This window comes from Polistes fuscatus, unplaced genomic scaffold (assembly GCF_010416935.1).
Source record: "Polistes fuscatus isolate 324 unplaced genomic scaffold, CU_Pfus_HIC Scaffold8, whole genome shotgun sequence".
Classification (NCBI taxonomy): Eukaryota; Metazoa; Arthropoda; class Insecta; order Hymenoptera; family Vespidae; genus Polistes; species Polistes fuscatus.
This window is the reverse complement of record NW_025113162.1, coordinates 6,795,909-6,814,860: the sequence shown is the minus strand read 5'-3', so window position 1 is coordinate 6,814,860 and position 18,952 is coordinate 6,795,909. Positions and strand designations below refer to the sequence as shown.

The following is an 18,952-nucleotide window of genomic DNA, read 5'->3' as shown; positions in this document are numbered from 1 at the left end:
TTTATAGCAATGTGTTTATTCCGAGTTTATTTAATCTTTAAATTTGTTTTTACAGCAATATAAATTTATTTTTATATAATTATATTTATATATTAGAAAAGAGGATCAAATATGAATGGTAATTATAGACAGTTTCCTTTATTAATTAATATCTTATATACACGAACACACATTATTTTTAAGTACATAAATAATATATAAATATATATCTTATATATATATACAACTTCACTATATTTTTTATCACGAGTATAAAGTAGAACAATAAATGTATCAAATTTTGTTATATTCAGTTCACACTAACATTAGTCCCGAACACTTTAAATGCTTCTACTTTTGTGTAAAAAAAAATTGCCTCAGTTCTCATCAGCAAAAAGTGGAAAAAAATGAACATTGAAGAAGAAGATGAAAAACAAAAAATTCAAGAAGACACAACATTTTAAAAACAGCAGAAAATAGAATAATAAAAATCAAATACGCAATGACAGCTCGATGCACGCAGTTATAATAGATGAGAATCAATCATTACGATTGGTACGTCGATAGGTAGCATTTTGTATCCGTCACGCCAAAGCTTGGCGCCACCGGCACTCTTACCGTCACGGCTCTAGTGACGAAACCAAAGAATTAAGCAAACACCAGGTATATGAATAATCACTGCTACTCGCTCTTTTCCGTCCCAACCACCGAGCAAGACACACGCGTTTACTAGCAGCGACAAAAAGACTGAACCTAGTCATTACTTCCGTTTTCTCATTATTACATATTGTTAAGTTTAAAAATTTATATTTTGTACAATCCTTTTTGATACGTTAAAAATATAAAAATATTCTAATAATAATATTCTTAGTGAATTAATTATTATTGCATACCGACGAATACGCTACAATTTGACGATTATAGCGCTATCTGCTGTTAAAAATAATACACTAAATGGATTGAAACGGAAGACTAGAATATATCGAAGACTGAGTTTCTTTTTCAATTTGCCACCATGGGTGAGTTTTCTGGTTTTATTAAAATTTATCTTTATCGAATTACATCTATATTTTGCATAAAAAATATGTTTGCAGAACATGGAAAATTTGTAAATAATATAATAATTTACATATTCGTTAATACATTATTTCAACATTTATTTGAAAAATTTTGTAAATTATATTAGGCTTTTGTGGTTAGAATTAGTTTCTTAAGTTTTTGTGTGTATACACAATATATTAAAGAATATAAAAATATAAATAAATGTAATTAGTTTACATATTACTCGTCTTTTTCACTAATATATTTTACAATTAGTTACAAGCGACATATTTGCTTGTATAAATTTGAGTAATTAAGAGTTTGCAATGAGAGATGTTGTATGTGATAAAATGAAACTTACTTTACATTACAAAATTTTAATAAATAGGTATTTCCCGAGATCATTGGCATAAAAGAAGAGCTACCGGTGGGAAGCGAAAGCCTCTCAGAAAGAAGAGGAAGTTTGAGTTAGGACGTCCAGCTGCAAATACTAAACTTGGACCTCAGCGTATTCATACGGTAAGTTTGGATACAAATATATGATTCATCTATTAGACATCAAATTTCTAAAAACCTGTTATTTTAAATTTGGTATTAAATTATTTGTTATGAAAAATGATGATCACCTTACCTACTCTGAGATATATGTTGATATATTCCCACAGCGTACTGAGTTATATGCAGCCAATACAATTTTATTCTTCTTATTTATAGTCACATAATTAATGCTTAATGTTTTTCTTACATCAAGGTACGCACACGTGGTGGCAATAAAAAATACAGAGCACTGCGTCTGGATACTGGAAATTTTTCATGGGGATCAGAATGCACAGCAAGAAAGACCAGAGTTATTGATGTTGTGTACAATGCATCAAACAATGAGTTAGTCCGAACGAAAACACTCGTAAAAAATGCAATAGTAACAATAGATGCAACGCCCTTCAGACATTGGTACGAAAGCCATTATGCTCTTCCATTGGGACGAAAGCGTGGTGCAAAATTGGTAAATAAATTTTTGTATTTGATTTGCAAATGTATTTCTGATACTGTCTGTAATGAATAGAATGAAATAAAATATTTCAGACGGAAGCAGAGGAAGAAGTTTTGAATAAGAAACATTCGAAAAAAACTGAAGCAAAATACAAAGCAAGACAACGATTTGCTAAAGTAGAACCTGCCTTGGAAGAACAGTTTTCAACAGGACGAGTCCTTGGTATTATATCTTAATAATTTTATATTATATTATTACATATATACATTTTTATATATTACATACGTCTAAATGGTATTAATTTTAATTTCAGCTTGCATATCCAGTCGACCTGGACAGTGTGGAAGAGCTGACGGTTACATTCTTGAAGGTAAAGAACTAGAGTTCTATCTGAGAAAAATTAAGAGCAAGAAAGCAAAATAAAAATGTTAGTTTGTAAATAAAGTAATCTTCTAATGATAAAATGTGTAAAATTATTTTATTTTTGTCCGAATTTTGTGCTCTTTTATATGATACTTGATATGATACCTTGATACTTTTTGCTCTTCACACTTAATACTGTCCTTTGTTACTGTGTAATAAAGGACGATATTTCTTATAAAATAATAAAATATAAATAAATGTAAAATAACTTTACTTATTCGAACTACGTATATATGTAGCAACGATCGTTTTCGAACATTCATATCCTGACCTTTCTTTTTTACATTTCTCATAACCGAAAAACAACTTTACTCTTACTCGAAATGCGTATATATTTAGCAACGATCGTTTTCGAATATTCATATCTTCATGTTTCTTGCTTACATTTTTTCCAATCCTACATGAATATAATAGGTCACAGAGAAATTCCAGAGACGCGACGTTCAGTTTTTTCAGTTATTAATAATGGATTATTCAATTTGCAACAATAAGTCTTTTTTTTGGTTAATAACCAACTAACCGTAATTATTTATCAAACATCTTGCAAAATTAATTGTACCGCGCACGTGTATATACAAATCATAGGAAGTTTGAGATTAGTGTAGTTTCGAACGCTGAGCCAAGCTTGTGTTTATGTCCCTGCGCGCGACCGACTGGTGTCGCTTTAAACCTGCACAGTTGGAAATTCGATCGTAAGGGAAAGGGTTAATATATAATTTGAAATACTAATTTTTGTTACTATATTATTTTATTTCTCAAGATAAAGTTTATGTGATTGCTTATACTACACAAGTTAAGTAGACATCATTTTTATAGCAATGTGTTTATTCCGAGTTTATTTAATCTTTAAATTTGTTTTTACAGCAATATAAATTTATTTTTATATAATTATATTTATATATTAGAAAAGAGGATCAAATATGAATGGTAATTATAGACAGTTTCCTTCATTAATTAATATCTTATATACACGAACACACATTATTTTTAAGTACATAAATAATATATAAATATATATCTTATATATATATACAACTTCACTATATTTTTTATCACGAGTATAAAGTAGAACAATAAATGTATCAAATTTTGTTATATTCAGTTCACACTAACATTAGTCCCGAACACTTTAAATGCTTCTACTTTTGTGTAAAAAAAAATTGCCTCAGTTCTCATCAGCAAAAAGTGGAAAAAAATGAACATTGAAGAAGAAGATGAAAAACAAAAAATTCAAGAAGACACAACATTTTAAAAACAGCAGAAAATAGAATAATAAAAATCAAATACGCAATGACAGCTCGATGCACGCAGTTATAATAGATGAGAATCAATCATTACGATTGGTACGTCGATAGGTAGCATTTTGTATCCGTCACGCCAAAGCTTGGCGCCACCGGCACTCTTACCGTCACGGCTCTAGTGACGAAACCAAAGAATTAAGCAAACACCAGGTATATGAATAATCACTGCTACTCGCTCTTTTCCGTCCCAACCACCGAGCAAGACACACGCGTTTACTAGCAGCGACAAAAAGACTGAACCTAGTCATTACTTCCGTTTTCTCATTATTACATATTGTTAAGTTTAAAAATATATATTTTGTACAATCCTTTTTGATACGTTAAAAATATAAAAATATTCTAATAATAATATTCTTAGTGAATTAATTATTATTGCATACCGACGAATACGCTACAATTTGACGATTATAGCGCTATCTGCTGTTAAAAATAATACACTAAATGGATTGAAACGGAAGACTAGAATATATCGAAGACTGAGTTTCTTTTTCAATTTGCCACCATGGGTGAGTTTTCTGGTTTTATTAAAATTTATCTTTATCGAATTACATCTATATTTTGCATAAAAAATATGTTTGCAGAACATGGAAAATTTGTAAATAATATAATAATTTACATATTCGTTAATACATTATTTCAACATTTATTTGAAAAATTTTGTAAATTATATTAGGCTTTTGTGGTTAGAATTAGTTTCTTAAGTTTTTGTGTGTATACACAATATATTAAAGAATATAAAAATATAAATAAATGTAATTAGTTTACATATTACTCGTCTTTTTCACTAATATATTTTACAATTAGTTACAAGCGACATATTTGCTTGTATAAATTTGAGTAATTAAGAGTTTGCAATGAGAGATGTTGTATGTGATAAAATGAAACTTACTTTACATTACAAAATTTTAATAAATAGGTATTTCCCGAGATCATTGGCATAAAAGAAGAGCTACTGGTGGGAAGCGAAAGCCTCTCAGAAAGAAGAGGAAGTTTGAGTTAGGACGTCCAGCTGCAAATACTAAACTTGGACCTCAGCGTATTCATACGGTAAGTTTGGATACAAATATATGATTCATCTATTAGACATCAAATTTCTAAAAACCTGTTATTTTAAATTTGGTATTAAATTATTTGTTATGAAAAATGATGATCACCTTACCTACTCTGAGATATATGTTGATATATTCCCACAGCGTACTGAGTTATATGCAGCCAATACAATTTTATTCTTCTTATTTATAGTCACATAATTAATGCTTAATGTTTTTCTTACATCAAGGTACGCACACGTGGTGGCAATAAAAAATACAGAGCACTGCGTCTGGATACTGGAAATTTTTCATGGGGATCAGAATGCACAGCAAGAAAGACCAGAGTTATTGATGTTGTGTACAATGCATCTAATAATGAGTTAGTCCGAACGAAAACACTCGTCAAAAATGCAATAGTAACAATAGATGCAACGCCCTTCAGACATTGGTACGAAAGCCATTATGCTCTTCCATTGGGACGAAAGCGTGGTGCAAAATTGGTAAATAAATTTTTGTATTTGATTTGCAAATGTATTTCTGATACTGTCTGTAATGAATAGAATGAAATAAAATATTTCAGACGGAAGCAGAGGAAGAAGTTTTGAATAAGAAACATTCGAAAAAAACTGAAGCAAAATACAAAGCAAGACAACGATTTGCTAAAGTAGAACCTGCCTTGGAAGAACAGTTTTCAACAGGACGAGTCCTTGGTATTATATCTTAATAATTTTATATTATATTATTACGTATATACATTTTATATATTACATACGTCTAAATGGTATTAATTTTAATTTCAGCTTGCATATCCAGTCGACCTGGACAGTGTGGAAGAGCTGACGGTTACATTCTTGAAGGTAAAGAACTAGAGTTCTACCTGAGAAAAATTAAGAGCAAGAAAGCAAAATAAAAATGTTAGTTTGTAAATAAAGTAATCTTCTTATGATAAAATGTGTAAAATTATTTTATTTTTGTCCAAATTTTGTGCTCTTTTATATGATACTTGATATGATACCTTGATACTTTTTGCTCTTCACACTTATTACTGTCCTTTGTTACTGTGTAATAAAGGACGATATTTCTTATAAAATAATAAAATATAAATAAATGTAAAATAACTTTACTTATTCGAACTACGTATATTTTAGCAACGATCGTTTTCGAACATTCATATCCTGACCTTTCTTTTTTACATTTCTCATAACCGAAAAACAACTTTACTCTTACTCGAAATGCGTATATATTTAGCAACGATCGTTTTCGAATATTCATATCTTCATGTTTCTTGCTTACATTTTTTCCAATCCTACATGAATATAATAGGTCACAGAGAAATTCCAGAGACGCGACGTTCAGTTTTTTCAGTTATTAATAATGGATTATTCAATTTGCAACAATAAGTCTTTTTTTTGGTTAATAACCAACTAACCGTAATTATTTATCAAACATCTTGCAAAGTTAATTGTACCGCGCATGTGTATATACAAATCGTAGGAAGTTTGAGATTAGTGTAGTTTCGAACGATGAGCCAAGCTTGTGTTTATGTCCCTGCGCGCGACCGACTGGTGTCGCTTTAAACCTGCACAGTTGGAAATTCGATCGTAAGGGAAAGGGTTAATATATAATTTAAAATACTAATTTTTGTTACTATATTATTTTATTTCTCAAGATAAAGTTTATGTGATTGCTTATACTACACAAGTTAAGTAGACATCATTTTTATAGCAATGTGTTTATTCCGAGTTTATTTAATCTTTAAATTTGTTTTTACAGCAATATAAAGTTTTATGTATTTAATTTACTTTTATATAATATACTTGCTTAATCATTAGTATTTACATACATACACATTTTTATAAAATTACTTTTATTTTCAATTTTAAGATATTTTACTGAATGCATCATGAATATACAATAAAATATTTAACGTCTGCAATTATCCTATTCTAATTGCTAATATCAATACGTAATTGACAAGATGTATGTAGACGAAATTATTTAAAATCAATTTACACCATGTGTAGTGAACTATATTATTGATTGCAAATAGTTTTAACCTAATATCTATTAATAAAAGATCTTAATTATTTTCATTTTTAGAACACGAAACATAATGAGATTTTGATAATCCAGTTGATTTATTACGCGGTAAAGAATAAACTCTGCACGCAGGAGTACATACTTTCGTATTATTACTCTGAAAACACAATAACAAAAATTTAATAGAATGATAATAATATTGCAAGGATAACATTTAAAAATTATAACATTTCAAACTTTTGAGAGTTCAGAGCATATGTTGTAAGCCTTGCATATATTTGATTTGTTAAATTATCAAAGTATTTTCAAGAGTCAATAAAATTATAAGTTATTCTTTTTTTAAATGAATATACTATATAATAACCTATTGTGAATTAGGTGATACCTTGGTAAAAAATACACTTTATTTTTTTTTCTCTCCTTTGAATTATTAAGTATGTTGTCTACATTAATAATTCCATTTTATCATATTGATACGCGTTAAGCCAGTGTTGAAATATATGAATAGAAATCTGTTACTGTAAAAAGCAAATATTATTATATAAAGTATCTTTAAAGTAATACTTTATTTTAGTATTTTTGGCTTTCAACATTACAGACTTACACCAATGACTCTATGCCCTCTGTACGTTTTATGATGCATGTTGCACATTTATCATAAGCTTGGGCATCACCTGTTGTTGACTTGATCCTACAGATGAAGTTGTAACAATTGTAGTAAAAGAAGGTTTTTGAGCACACGTTCTCATATGGGTTGTCCAATGAGATTGTTGACATGCATAATCACAATAAGCTGTATTCCAGCAACAATAAAATAATGCTTCACGATGACACATAGCACACCATTGTTTACGTTTTGTCTCCTCGATACATCTTATTTTTTCTTGTTCCATTTCTCGTCGAGTTTCTTCAACAGCTCGAATTTGTTCTGCTTCTAGGCTTGCTTTCATTTCTCGTAACATACGATCTGAAAATGTAAGTTTTAAATCACATGTTATTATGTGTACATCTCTCATACTAAAATGTTACAAAAAATAATTAAGTACCAGTATTATGTTTTAGTTCTGCCAATTGTTGTTGATGTTGCCACCTCATTCGTTCAATCTGTAATCGTAAAAAATGTACTGTGGCATGATGCTTATCAGTAGTATCGTCTTCACAGTTTTGACTGTTATGAGCAGCTTCTTGATATGCTTCCTCCATTAATTGAGCCATTCTTTTTGCTAACTCTTCAGCACCATGATATAAACGAGCACTAAGAGGCCCAGCTTCAGGAGGAAGTAATTGATATCCAATAACATTTTCTTTTTGTGGTGTTGGATTATAGATTATCGATTCTATTGAACTAGGTAATGTATTTGATGATGAATGAAGTGTTATTTGTGGATAAATAGGTGGTTTATTAGGAAAAGATTTTCTTGCTTTGCTCTCTTTTTTTTGTTCTTTTGAAACTGGTTTCGTAGTCATGTAACTTTCTTTATTTGTTAAATTATCCTCTGTTAATATAGACTGTTGTACTATATCTGTTGATTTGTTACACGTTGCAGGTGTTGTTTGACCTACTGTTGAATTTGATACAGAAGATCTTGTGTTATTTTGTGTTATGGTAGTAAATGTAGAAACGGATGAAGTGACAGTTCCATTTGTTGTTTTATTCAATAGATCATGTTTATCAGTTTGTGATAAAGATCGAGTAACTTGAACGACTGATTCTATGCTCGGCGATCCTATTTTATTTTTTTGTTCATTTTCGGATAAAAATTTTAAAGCTTTTTCTGCATTTAATTTATCAACCAATCTCGTTTTTGGTTTATAAACTTTAGCCGTATTTTTAGTGGGCTTTGACGCTACTTTTACAATTTCAGATGTATTATTTTTGCTGTTAGTAGTTTTCACAGTGGAATGTTTCTTTGATACCTGCTCCAGTTTTGGAGATTCACTTGGTTTTAAAATTTGATCGGTAGATGTTAAACTATCATGTGCAATATGTAAGTTATTTCTCAATGAAGGTACATTAGATTCATTAGATCTTTGTACACGTGTATTTGTATTATTTTCTTCAGTGTTCTTTCGATCTGATTTATTAATAGGTTCATTATCTTCTGCTAACGAAACATCTTCTATAGATGTCTTGTTTTCTATGTTAATCACTTTTTTTTGCAATTCACTTTGTAGTATATCTAAATTAATACTGTTGTCTGAACTTGGAGAAGATTGATTGGATCTGGTTAATTTTTGTATTTTATTTCGGGATTTATTTTCATCATCAGAAGCAGTTGTATCAGAATCAAGTTTGCTATCATTAGCAGAAGCCTCAGTTTGTGATTTATCCTTGATAGAAAGATTACGTTTTCGAAAAGCAGCCTTCTTTTTAGGTACCAAAAATTCTGAAGATGTACAATTATTTGGTTGAAGAGGATCATAATTTGGTAGCATAAGTTTGATTTGCATTGGATCGTGCGGATTGTATTGTATTTTTGGCGGTGCAAATTTAAATTTACCAAATACAAGTTCTAGTTTACGACAATGCCGGGTAATTTCTCTAACGCATTCATCCATGTCTACTTTTCTTTTGCGAGGCAATGGAGCAGGTGGATCTTCAGAATATAAAAAAAGATCTCGAGGTTGTATCCATGCTCGATCATGTTCACCAAAAAAACGAACATCTACAGAACCTTTTGCATTTAACCGTGGCATAGCTTTAGCAGGCCAGAAAGGAAAACCTTTTAATTTAGCCCATACAAGAGGATGTGGTTGACGACAGGGTTCAATAAACCATGACGGTTGTGGTCTAGGCAAGTTACGCGAATGTGCATAACAATCTGGACAAGCCTCAATTTCTGCTACCTCATGGCGTGCCAATTTAATTATTTGTTTTGCAATATTGGTTAATTTAGATGTATCAGCATAAAGTCCACCGCCTATAAAAGAATATATTTATTAGGATTACTCTAAAACATTATAATGCATATATAATTATAATCTATCTTACATACATGTATTATAGACAATACAATTATGCTGTATCCATTTTGCATCAGACATAAATGCATCAGTACTTCCATAAAGTTTTGAACGTACATTAGATTCTAAAAGATTTAAATCCATTGGTTTAAAAACATAATCCAAATAATTTGGAGTTTCATTGATTTCTACAGGTTTCCAAAATGGTTCAGACTAGAAAAGTATATTAATTGATTGATAAAAGGAAAATATTTAAAACATTTAAAATGAATAAGTAATAACAATAAAGGATAAACTTAAATAATGATTTAGTAAAATAAAAACATAGGAAATTATATTCATACATACGCCAGAATATTCACGCATTTTTTGAACTACATGTTTAAGCAACATACACAATTGATCAACTGATAACTGTGCCATTGCCGCAGAACGTGTTTCTGCATTTTCTGCTTTCAATATTGTAGCACATTCGCCACAAATCCAGTTATGAACAGAAGTCGGTGGTGTACCACCTAAACATCTACGATGCCATGATCGCGGACAAGCACTACACAGTGCTTCTGTTGATTCTTTGTGGCACCTCCAACAAAATTTATCATTTGTATTTTTAAATTTTTTTCGTTTACTTCTAACTCCATTCTCTTCAGAAAACGAAGCACTTTCTTGTGTACTGTAAATCATTATTAGAATGTCGATAAGAAGTAATGACAGTAAAAAAAATTAAAAATAATTAAAAATGTAAAAATTACCTTAAATTTCCACGCTTTCTTTTGATATTATTAATACTCTTTTCATCTGTTATATCTTCTGTAGTATCTTCTTCGCCACTCTCTTTCGCAGTATTTGCATTTGATGACGTATTTTCTGTTAAATTTTCATTTTTCTCTTCCTTTTTTGCTTCTTTTATCTGGATATTATTTTGCACATTAATACTCGATTCAATGATATCTTCCGAATCACTTTCATATTCTGTCTTAATACAACTTGTATTTGCAGTAATGTTTTCTGCATTAATTTCATTTTCTACATCTTTAATAGTATTGACTTTATCTACATCTTGTTTTTCTTTCTGAGTAGTATTTGTAATGTCAACTTCATGAGTATTATTTTCTAATGAAGAATCATTTTTTGATTCATTTGAAACTGAACATTGGGTTTTTCCTTCTATTAATTTAATATCATCATTCAATTTTGTTGAAGAATTCATATTTACTTTTGCAGTTTCTAAATGAAACAGTAAATGAAAATTAATTATTTTTCTTTTATATTTCTAATAATATAAACATTAAAATATATTATATATGTTATAAATTTATAAATAATAGTCATACACCCATTCACATATATTATAAGACGTCCCAGGTTTTATGACTAAACTTTGTCAGTACATTCTATGAGTCTAAATGAGAAAAAAATATTGTATAAAAAGAGTCGTTTAAAGCCTCATTAAAAAGTTACGATAAAAATAAGAATTACGCAGAGAACAGTAACAAACAGATAACAGTCTATCATGAAGATACTATAATACAATATAGAAATAGATTAGCAATATTTACGTTAAATCATAACATGAACAGATTCTTACATTGTATTATAATGACTGCATTTTAGACTGCTATTTATTACTATTCTGTATATAATCCTTATTTTTGTCGTTACATTTGAATAAAGCTTTAAACGACTTATGTTTATAGAAAATTTCTTTCTTATTTAGACCCATACAATATACAATATAGTTTGTCTTTTAAAACCCGAGTTACCTTGTATAAAATAATAATTATATCTGAAGTAGATGAATAATAATATATGACACAACAGAATATTACGAGAACGTTAGATATAGCAAAATAATATAATTAATGAAATAATTGTGTAAAAAGAAAACATATGCACAACTTGACATTATTAAATCATATCCATAAATATACACAAATATTTTACACATTTACATATATATTAGATAATTTCTACAAACCAGTTGGAATGGTATTGATTTTTGGAAAAGTAGATATTATTAATTTACAGTATTATATATAACATCATACTGAAGGAATATATACAGAATTATACTTGAAAAGAAAAATGAACTAGCTACATAATGTATGTTATCTACATATTTAATCAGTGGTTTAAGCAGTACTGAACACTGTATTGTATTAAAAATAAAAAATAAACTTACATTTAAAACAATGAAATTTAATCGTATTTCGTCTATAATATCATGGTAAGTAGTATATTCATATAGTATGATGTATAAATCGTTCATATATCCCATTCACGTATATATATGTATCTCAGACCTATATGTATATGTATAAAAATACTCATAGAAGTTGTGCTTTGTTATGAAAAATGTAGAGAAAGCAGATACTTTCTAGACAATTTTTATGGCAATTTATCGATCTAAGGATGAATTTCATATTGATAATTATAATTTTGTTAAAGATATTACCTACCACATAATATGAAGAGTTGTGAATTAAAAGCGACAACACCAACTCACACGACTTTACCCTAGAGATCTGTTTCCTTTTCCTATATGCCAACTTTGCCTCTTTAGTGCTTCCATCTTTTGACAATGTATTGAGTTGATAATGATCACGTGATATTTTGTTAAAACATATTTCATAACTATTTTTCCAAATTATGAAAATTGTTAATTCTGTAAATAATATAAAATATTTTTATTAATACCACGATACCAATATGTTTCTTTCAAAAGATTACAGATAGGAAAAGTATATTCCCATAGAAATGTCAACATTGAGGTTAGAGTTTTTTTAAAAATGAACAACGCATTGATTTAATAAATTATACAAAATTCATAATACCGTGTTCGTAATTATCGAAGATACTATCGTTGATTATATATATTCGTCTTTATGTTTCTCATTACTATCCTTCGTTGATTTCTTTAAATTAACACAATTTAATGCTACGAAGTAATCGATTGTATAACTGTTGAAACATATAATTTATCAAAATAACTTCCAAATAAAAAATTGAATAAAATTCGTTAATATATACATATATGTATTTATATTATACATTTATATATTTACACACACACACATATATATAAATATATATAATATATGTATATATATGTATATTTAACATAATTTAACTTACAAGTATTATTGAATTAATTTGATAGTGTACGCCATTTAAGCACTATAGTAAACATAGCAAATGACAAGTGAGGTTAGTGAAAGAATTGTCACGTGACTATTCTAATCTCTCGTAAAACTATATACATACACACAACATATGATATCTCTTGATCACCACTACGAAGAAAATAGACATACAAACTGAATAATAAAGTTAACAGATTCTTAAGTTAGAGAGAAATATATAAACAAAGCGTATGTATTAATGATAACAAGATATAAACAATTACGATCAATTTTTTGTTCAAAGTCTCATTTGAACTCATCAAATACGTCTATTTTTCATCGATAACAATGTATTGTAACATTGCTAGGTTATGTTGATCTGTCAAAAATCTATTCCATTATTTGTTAACAAATATAAAACTTAAAGTTAGTATAAAATGGAATGCGGACATTTAATTTTGATTCCGAAAGTCGATAATGTTGTATTAATTGATAAAAGTGATGGTAATAATAAAAGTTTAGAAGGAACATTGTGTATTAGTAGCCACAATCTTATTTTATCTTCAAGACAAGGTGATGGACAGGAACTATGGGTGAGATTTTTATAATAAAATTAAATTAAATTGATCACAATAAATATTATATAAATATTAGTATTATATAGTTTGCGTTATAAACACGACTAATATATTATTTACTTTTTTAGCTTATATATAGGAATATCGATGTAATAGAAAAGAAATTAAATACTCAAAGTCCTGGAGGAAGTATCATACTAAAATGTAAAGATTTTCGTGTGCTTCAACTGGATATTAATTCTACCGATGATTTAATCAGTGTTATGTTGTCTATAGAAAGATTAGCATCGTTAGGTAACTACATTTAAATTTATCATTTTGAATGTATAACATTTTATTCATTGTTATTACATAATGCATTTTATATTTTCATAGAACAAACACTTCAGTATCCCTTTTTCTATAAACCAAAAGCAACAAATAATATGGTACAAATAGAAGATGGATGGACAGCATTTGCTCCTGTTTCAGAATGGTCTAGATTATTGGCTGCATATGCAGATGAATGGAGAATCAGTTATTTGAATTTGGATTACAAAGTTTGTAACTCTTATCCATCAGCTGTTATAGTACCTAGACATATAGAAGATAAAGTTATAATATCTTCTGCTAGTTTTCGAGATGGTGGTAGATTTCCTGTTTTATGTTACAGACATGAAGGCGGGGTAAGAATAATGGAATCGATGATATTTAATTATTATTAAAAAAATATTAAAATAATTAATTTGATATATTTTATTCTTATAGAGTGTTTTATTAAGGAGCGGCCAGCCAATGTGCGGTGCTACTGGTAAAAGATGTAAAGAAGATGAAAGGTTATTAAATGCAGTTCTAAGGCCTGGAAGACGAGGGTATGTATTAATCATTGGAATCAGATAATTCAATTACAATTTAGAATGATTGAATGGAAACTTATTGCCAGGTATATAGTAGATACGAGATCTGTTACCCAAGCTCAAAGTTCAAGAGCAAAGGGTGGTGGAACAGAAATGGATGCTGCTTATCCTCAATGGAGAAAAGTACATAAAGTAGTGCCACGGCCTCACGATTTAGCAGACAGCTTTTTTAAATTAATAGAGGCTTGTAATGATGTAACTTGTTCTACATCACAATGGTTGTCTAGACTTGAAAGCAGTGGATGGTTAACTGCCATTCAAGGAGCTTTAAATGCTGCTTGCGTAACTGCTCAATGTCTTCATCAGGAAGTTGCAGCTGTATTAGTACATGGTATGAAAAATAAATATATTATTTGCAATTATAAATATATTTAATATAACACAAATGAATATAAATATATATATATATTTATTTATTTATTTTTTGCCTATCATAGGAAGTGCAGGTAGAGATTCAACACTAGTTGTAACAAGTTTGGCGCAAGCCATACTAAATCCTGATTGTCGTACCGTACGTGGTCTGCAAGCTCTTATAGAAAGAGAATGGTTACAAGCTGGTCATCAGTTTTTTACTCGTACACGACACGGACCTTATCACCCTTCTCATTCTCAAAGTCTAACACATGCTCCAACATTTTTACTTTTCCTTGATTGTCTTTATCAACTTTATTATCAATTTCAATTTAGTTTCGAATATAGGGTTGATTTATTGATAGAGTTGTATAGACATAGCTACTATTCAGAATATGGAACATTTTTAGGTACATTATTAATAAATTTATACAATTCTCACGAAATACTTTGATATATTATAATTATATATTATTTGTAGGTGATTCAGAAGCAGAAAGGGTTCAACTTGAACTGTCTGAACATACTTGCAGCTTATGGTCTTACATGAATCAACCAGAAGTATTAGAAAAATGGTTAAATCCTTTATACGATCCAAATCCAGGAGTTATTTGGCCTAGTGTTGCACCTATCAGTATTCAATTATGGAAAGAACTGTATCTTGCACACACCAGTGCTTCATCTTGGGATGGTGTTCTTTCTTGTGCAAAACAAATAAAACAAAACCATTTAGCTGTGAAAAAAGTAGCTCTACAATTACATGCACAAATTAAACGTGCATTAGAGGACATTCGAGAAGATCCTGATATCTCTTTCGATTTTGATGTTCAGGAAGAACATACTCTTGTAGCACAATTAAGTTTGGAGTCCCAAAGCACTTGATATAAATTATAATCATTTAAAAAAAGAGAGAAAAGAAATACCTTCATCTTGTAAATTTAAGTTTATCTGATATAATAATATTTACTTCTAAGTAATTGTCACATTTGCCAGGAGATCCATGTTCATACTTCCTATTATATAATTGTATAATTATATTTATTTAATTAATGTTTTTTATACTTTAATTATATATCTAAAATAGTATATTGTCTTCGGCGAAGATTTAAAGAAAACATATATATAAAAATATATATATATATAAATATGAAATAATTAAATTATATAATATATAAATAGGTAAACATTTTAGCAATACATTTTCTTTTATCTATTTCGAAGATCTTTTGGTTTTTATTTCTACAACCTTTTGGCTACGTTGTTTTCGTTTATTAGTTTTGATGCTAGCAGTTTGGAATGGTTTACGATTCTTAGCTCGTATTTTTACTGAAGCGATTGATTTCTTTTTCGATGGTGTTAGCAATACATTTGAAAATTATATTGTAAATTTCACGTATAGTTAAAAGATCTTCATATTAAAAATATATTCTTATCAATGCAAAGGAATAAGAAAAACAAAACACATTAGGAGATAAACGAATATTGTGATATTTTAAATGTTATTTTAGAATTATGAATGCGGACATAACAAAATTTAATAATCGACTATTCTTTTCTTCCGCTGAAGTAAATAACTTTTTAATTGACAATATATATATATATATATATAAAATTTATGTATATAACCATAAATAAAATAGTAGTATGTATAATCGTTTTTCAAATTGTTTATTTGAGAGTATATCGTACAAAGTTTTAATATATATGTATATATATACAAGTATTTACCGTTATTTCGGTACGAGAGCGGGGTAGAATTGATGTTTCCAAGGGAAAGGGAAAAAGATTGGAGGGGAACACGGCAGGTGTTCGTACACAAAGAAACTAAAAAGAATCCCACGGCGATCGGCTTGAATTGTGAGAATCTTTCGTTTATTTGCTAGATTTTCTGGTAAGAATGTACAAAATTTTGCTTTAATATTTTATAGTTTTCTCTTTATTATATACTAAAAAATATCTATATATATATATATATATATATATTTTTTTTTTCTTTTTATAACAGGAACAAGCGTAATTAATTTCGAAGTATGTATATAGTTATACATGCGTTGCTTGGAATTTTTATACATTTCGGAGATAATTCAATTTACATATTAAATATTAAAAATATAATAAATAGAGTGTGTGTGTTTTTTTATACAAATAGAATCAATTGATGAATAATTGATCTGAGAAAAATAATTAGGTCGAATTTAAACCCCGGTATCCTTGGATGAGTGTGGATCTAGTCACGAATAAAACAAAAAAACGTGGACTGAATTCAAACCCATCCAAGGCCGCCGGATAATCGATTTTTTTTTTCAGTAATTGCTACTCTAAAGCAAAAAAGAAAGAACTTTTCGTAGATGTAAGTAATCTCGAGAAGAATCAAACACCACTAACTCCGTCAACAGTCACAACGTAGAATGATGCGTTTGTAAATGGTGTGTAGTGAAAATTATGGTAGGGGAATTGAGAGAAAGAAGGGGACTTGGAAGTTTACGCCCCCTACTCCTTAAACCAGTAAAACCCTTAGAAGTGGGGGAAGGGCCCCTTAAGAATCACAAAGCAGATTTACATGGAACATCTCACTTGGAATTAAATCATGATTGCTGACATTGAAAATTCATTATAGAGTGTTGATTTTTTAGTTTATAATTATACTATATCTTTTTAATTAAATTAAATTTTAATTTAATTAAATTTAAGTTAATCTTTAGATTCGTTTTTCATTTATTTCAATATATACAAATATTTATATTAAAATTTTTTCAACAATTTTAACACACAGATAAAATAAAAGTCAAAACCTTAATTCTCTGGATAAGGTAAATTAAATATATTTGTTGGAGTGTGTCAAATGTAGTATATATAAACCTAAATGTTTATCATTTTGCTTACTTATCTCTCTCATTATACAAGGTATATAATGACTAGGATTATCACTATGCATGTAAACAACATACCACCGACTAAAATAAAGCCATCTTGACGAGCTCTATATTCTATAAGCCTCATAGTTGTATTTGAAAGACCTAAAGTATTACCAATATCTATCAAACGTTTGTGAGCTCCTTTTAAAGTAATTCTTTGTGATCTTAAATTATCTAAGATTCCTGTTCCATGCGAAATAAGGTCATCTACACCATTTACTGCATTTCGTAAACTATAATTATGTTGCATATTATGGTCTATCATAATATCAACGTGATCATTTGCAGTAAATGTTTGTGACAACAATGCTTCGCGTTCTGCTTCTTCTCTTTCCTTTTTAATTAATTGGTTTCTCCAAGTATTCAATGCGGCACTTAGATGACGACTGTCATATTTTAGTTGATCAACTCTCATTTTAGCATTTTGTCTTTTGAAAGGCGAAACAGATGAAATGGATCCTTTTAAGCATAGCACGTCAAGTCGTTCGCAATTACTGAAAGTATATTTTAAAAATTACGTTCAATAAAAAAATTATAAATTATTACTTCAAAAAGAATTGGTAAGTGCAACAATAAAATTGTTGCCTTGACTACCTGTTGATGAGACTGATTTTGGATTCTATTTCTTTTTCTATTTCTTTTAAATCCTGTTTGTTAAAAGACTTTTTTTCCAACTGTGTAAAAAGATGCTGCGTTTCTTGAACCAATTTATTTGTTTGATGATACAACGTTTCCATATTTCATATAAACTTATTTCAATATTCTTTTGTATAACTAAATTGCAATAGTAATTGCAGTGTAAATTTGTGACGTGTACTACAAAAATGCATTAAATAAATCCAAGTAGAAAAGAAGCGACATCTTTGTTATGACATACATATTACAAATTGCAATCGTAGATAAATTTGAATCAACAATAACAGATTAAAATAATTTCAATGAATACAGTGTAAATTGTAATTATTTGTTTTACATTAGTTCTTTGATTATCAAATGATACAATTTGTCCAACATTTATTTAAAAATCATATTGTTTGATATATATAAAAAATTATCTTACTATACGAACTGTAGCGTGTTCAACAATATTCAAAAATAATTAATTCACTAGGAAAATATATTATTAGAATATTTTATATTTAAAACGTATCAAAAAAGACTTACAAAAATATATATGACAAACTTAACAAATATAACAAAGAAAAACGGAAGTAGTGACAAGTGTTCACTCTTTGGTCGCTGCTAGTAAAAACGCGTGTGTCTTGCTCGGTGGTTGGAACGGAAAAGAGCGAATAGCAGTGGTTATTCATATACGCGGGG

The 18,952-nt window shown here is 28.8% G+C and overlaps 5 protein-coding genes and 4 long non-coding RNA genes across 12 annotated transcripts; 3 read left to right on the top strand and 6 right to left on the bottom strand.

The window, feature by feature from the left end:
- Positions 1–810: 810 nt before the first annotated feature.
- Positions 811–2,475, top strand: LOC122525107 (40S ribosomal protein S8). Its single transcript, XM_043647745.1, has 5 exons — positions 811–998; positions 1,409–1,539; positions 1,772–2,023; positions 2,104–2,233; positions 2,325–2,475. Exons 1-5 carry the CDS (start codon positions 995–997, stop codon positions 2,432–2,434), a joined length of 627 nt encoding a protein of 208 aa, XP_043503680.1. The 5' UTR covers positions 811–994; the 3' UTR covers positions 2,435–2,475.
- LOC122525114 lies at positions 974–1,855 on the bottom strand. The gene is made up of 2 exons (XR_006305713.1): positions 1,652–1,855; positions 974–1,594 (listed from the first exon to the last, which is right to left on the bottom strand). It is a non-coding gene; the product is annotated as an uncharacterized LOC122525114 (long non-coding RNA).
- LOC122525116 lies at positions 2,041–3,083 on the bottom strand. The gene is made up of 2 exons (XR_006305715.1): positions 2,819–3,083; positions 2,041–2,070 (listed from the first exon to the last, which is right to left on the bottom strand). It is a non-coding gene; the product is annotated as an uncharacterized LOC122525116 (long non-coding RNA).
- Positions 3,084–3,906: 823 nt separating this feature from the next.
- LOC122525110 (40S ribosomal protein S8) lies at positions 3,907–5,717 on the top strand. Its single transcript, XM_043647749.1, has 5 exons — positions 3,907–4,241; positions 4,652–4,782; positions 5,015–5,266; positions 5,347–5,476; positions 5,567–5,717. The coding sequence occupies exons 1-5, from the start codon at positions 4,238–4,240 to the stop codon at positions 5,674–5,676; spliced, it is 627 nt and encodes a 208-aa protein (XP_043503684.1). The 5' UTR covers positions 3,907–4,237; the 3' UTR covers positions 5,677–5,717.
- Positions 4,217–5,098, bottom strand: LOC122525115. The gene is made up of 2 exons (XR_006305714.1): positions 4,895–5,098; positions 4,217–4,837 (listed from the first exon to the last, which is right to left on the bottom strand). It is a non-coding gene; the product is annotated as an uncharacterized LOC122525115 (long non-coding RNA).
- On the bottom strand, positions 5,284–6,324 carry LOC122525113. Its single transcript, XR_006305712.1, has 2 exons — positions 6,060–6,324; positions 5,284–5,313 (listed from the first exon to the last, which is right to left on the bottom strand). It is a non-coding gene; the product is annotated as an uncharacterized LOC122525113 (long non-coding RNA).
- A 319-nt stretch (positions 6,325–6,643) lies between these two features.
- On the bottom strand, positions 6,644–12,984 carry LOC122525104 (protein kinase C-binding protein 1). 3 transcript variants are annotated; one of them, XM_043647741.1, is made up of 10 exons: positions 12,906–12,984; positions 12,605–12,731; positions 12,230–12,435; positions 11,953–12,073; positions 10,523–10,997; positions 10,119–10,443; positions 9,803–9,983; positions 7,853–9,727; positions 7,481–7,773; positions 6,644–6,963 (listed from the first exon to the last, which is right to left on the bottom strand). In XM_043647741.1, the coding sequence occupies exons 5-10, from the start codon at positions 10,978–10,980 to the stop codon at positions 6,847–6,849; spliced, it is 3,249 nt and encodes a 1,082-aa protein (XP_043503676.1). In that variant the 5' UTR covers positions 10,981–10,997; positions 11,953–12,073; positions 12,230–12,435; positions 12,605–12,731; positions 12,906–12,984; the 3' UTR covers positions 6,644–6,846. The 3 variants fall into 3 exon arrangements, 2 of the variants coding, with proteins under 2 accessions (XP_043503676.1, XP_043503674.1); XR_006305709.1 differs by lacking the exon at positions 11,953–12,073 and adding an exon at positions 7,192–7,324 and having other exon boundaries at positions 6,860–6,963; positions 7,411–7,773; XM_043647739.1 differs by lacking the exon at positions 11,953–12,073.
- Positions 12,985–13,041: 57 nt separating this feature from the next.
- Positions 13,042–15,764, top strand: LOC122525105 (myotubularin-related protein 9). Of its 2 annotated transcripts, XM_043647742.1 has the most exons (8): positions 13,050–13,141; positions 13,261–13,485; positions 13,599–13,764; positions 13,846–14,135; positions 14,218–14,321; positions 14,393–14,697; positions 14,804–15,127; positions 15,199–15,764. In XM_043647742.1, the coding sequence occupies exons 2-8, from the start codon at positions 13,330–13,332 to the stop codon at positions 15,597–15,599; spliced, it is 1,746 nt and encodes a 581-aa protein (XP_043503677.1). In that variant the 5' UTR covers positions 13,050–13,141; positions 13,261–13,329; the 3' UTR covers positions 15,600–15,764. The 2 variants fall into 2 exon arrangements, with proteins under 2 accessions (XP_043503678.1, XP_043503677.1); XM_043647743.1 differs by having other exon boundaries at positions 13,042–13,485; positions 14,804–14,812.
- A 1,750-nt stretch (positions 15,765–17,514) lies between these two features.
- On the bottom strand, positions 17,515–18,753 carry LOC122524879 (Golgi SNAP receptor complex member 2). Its single transcript, XM_043647368.1, has 2 exons — positions 18,227–18,753; positions 17,515–18,126 (listed from the first exon to the last, which is right to left on the bottom strand). Exons 1-2 carry the CDS (start codon positions 18,367–18,369, stop codon positions 17,613–17,615), a joined length of 657 nt encoding a protein of 218 aa, XP_043503303.1. The 5' UTR covers positions 18,370–18,753; the 3' UTR covers positions 17,515–17,612.
- Positions 18,754–18,952: the final 199 nt, after the last annotated feature.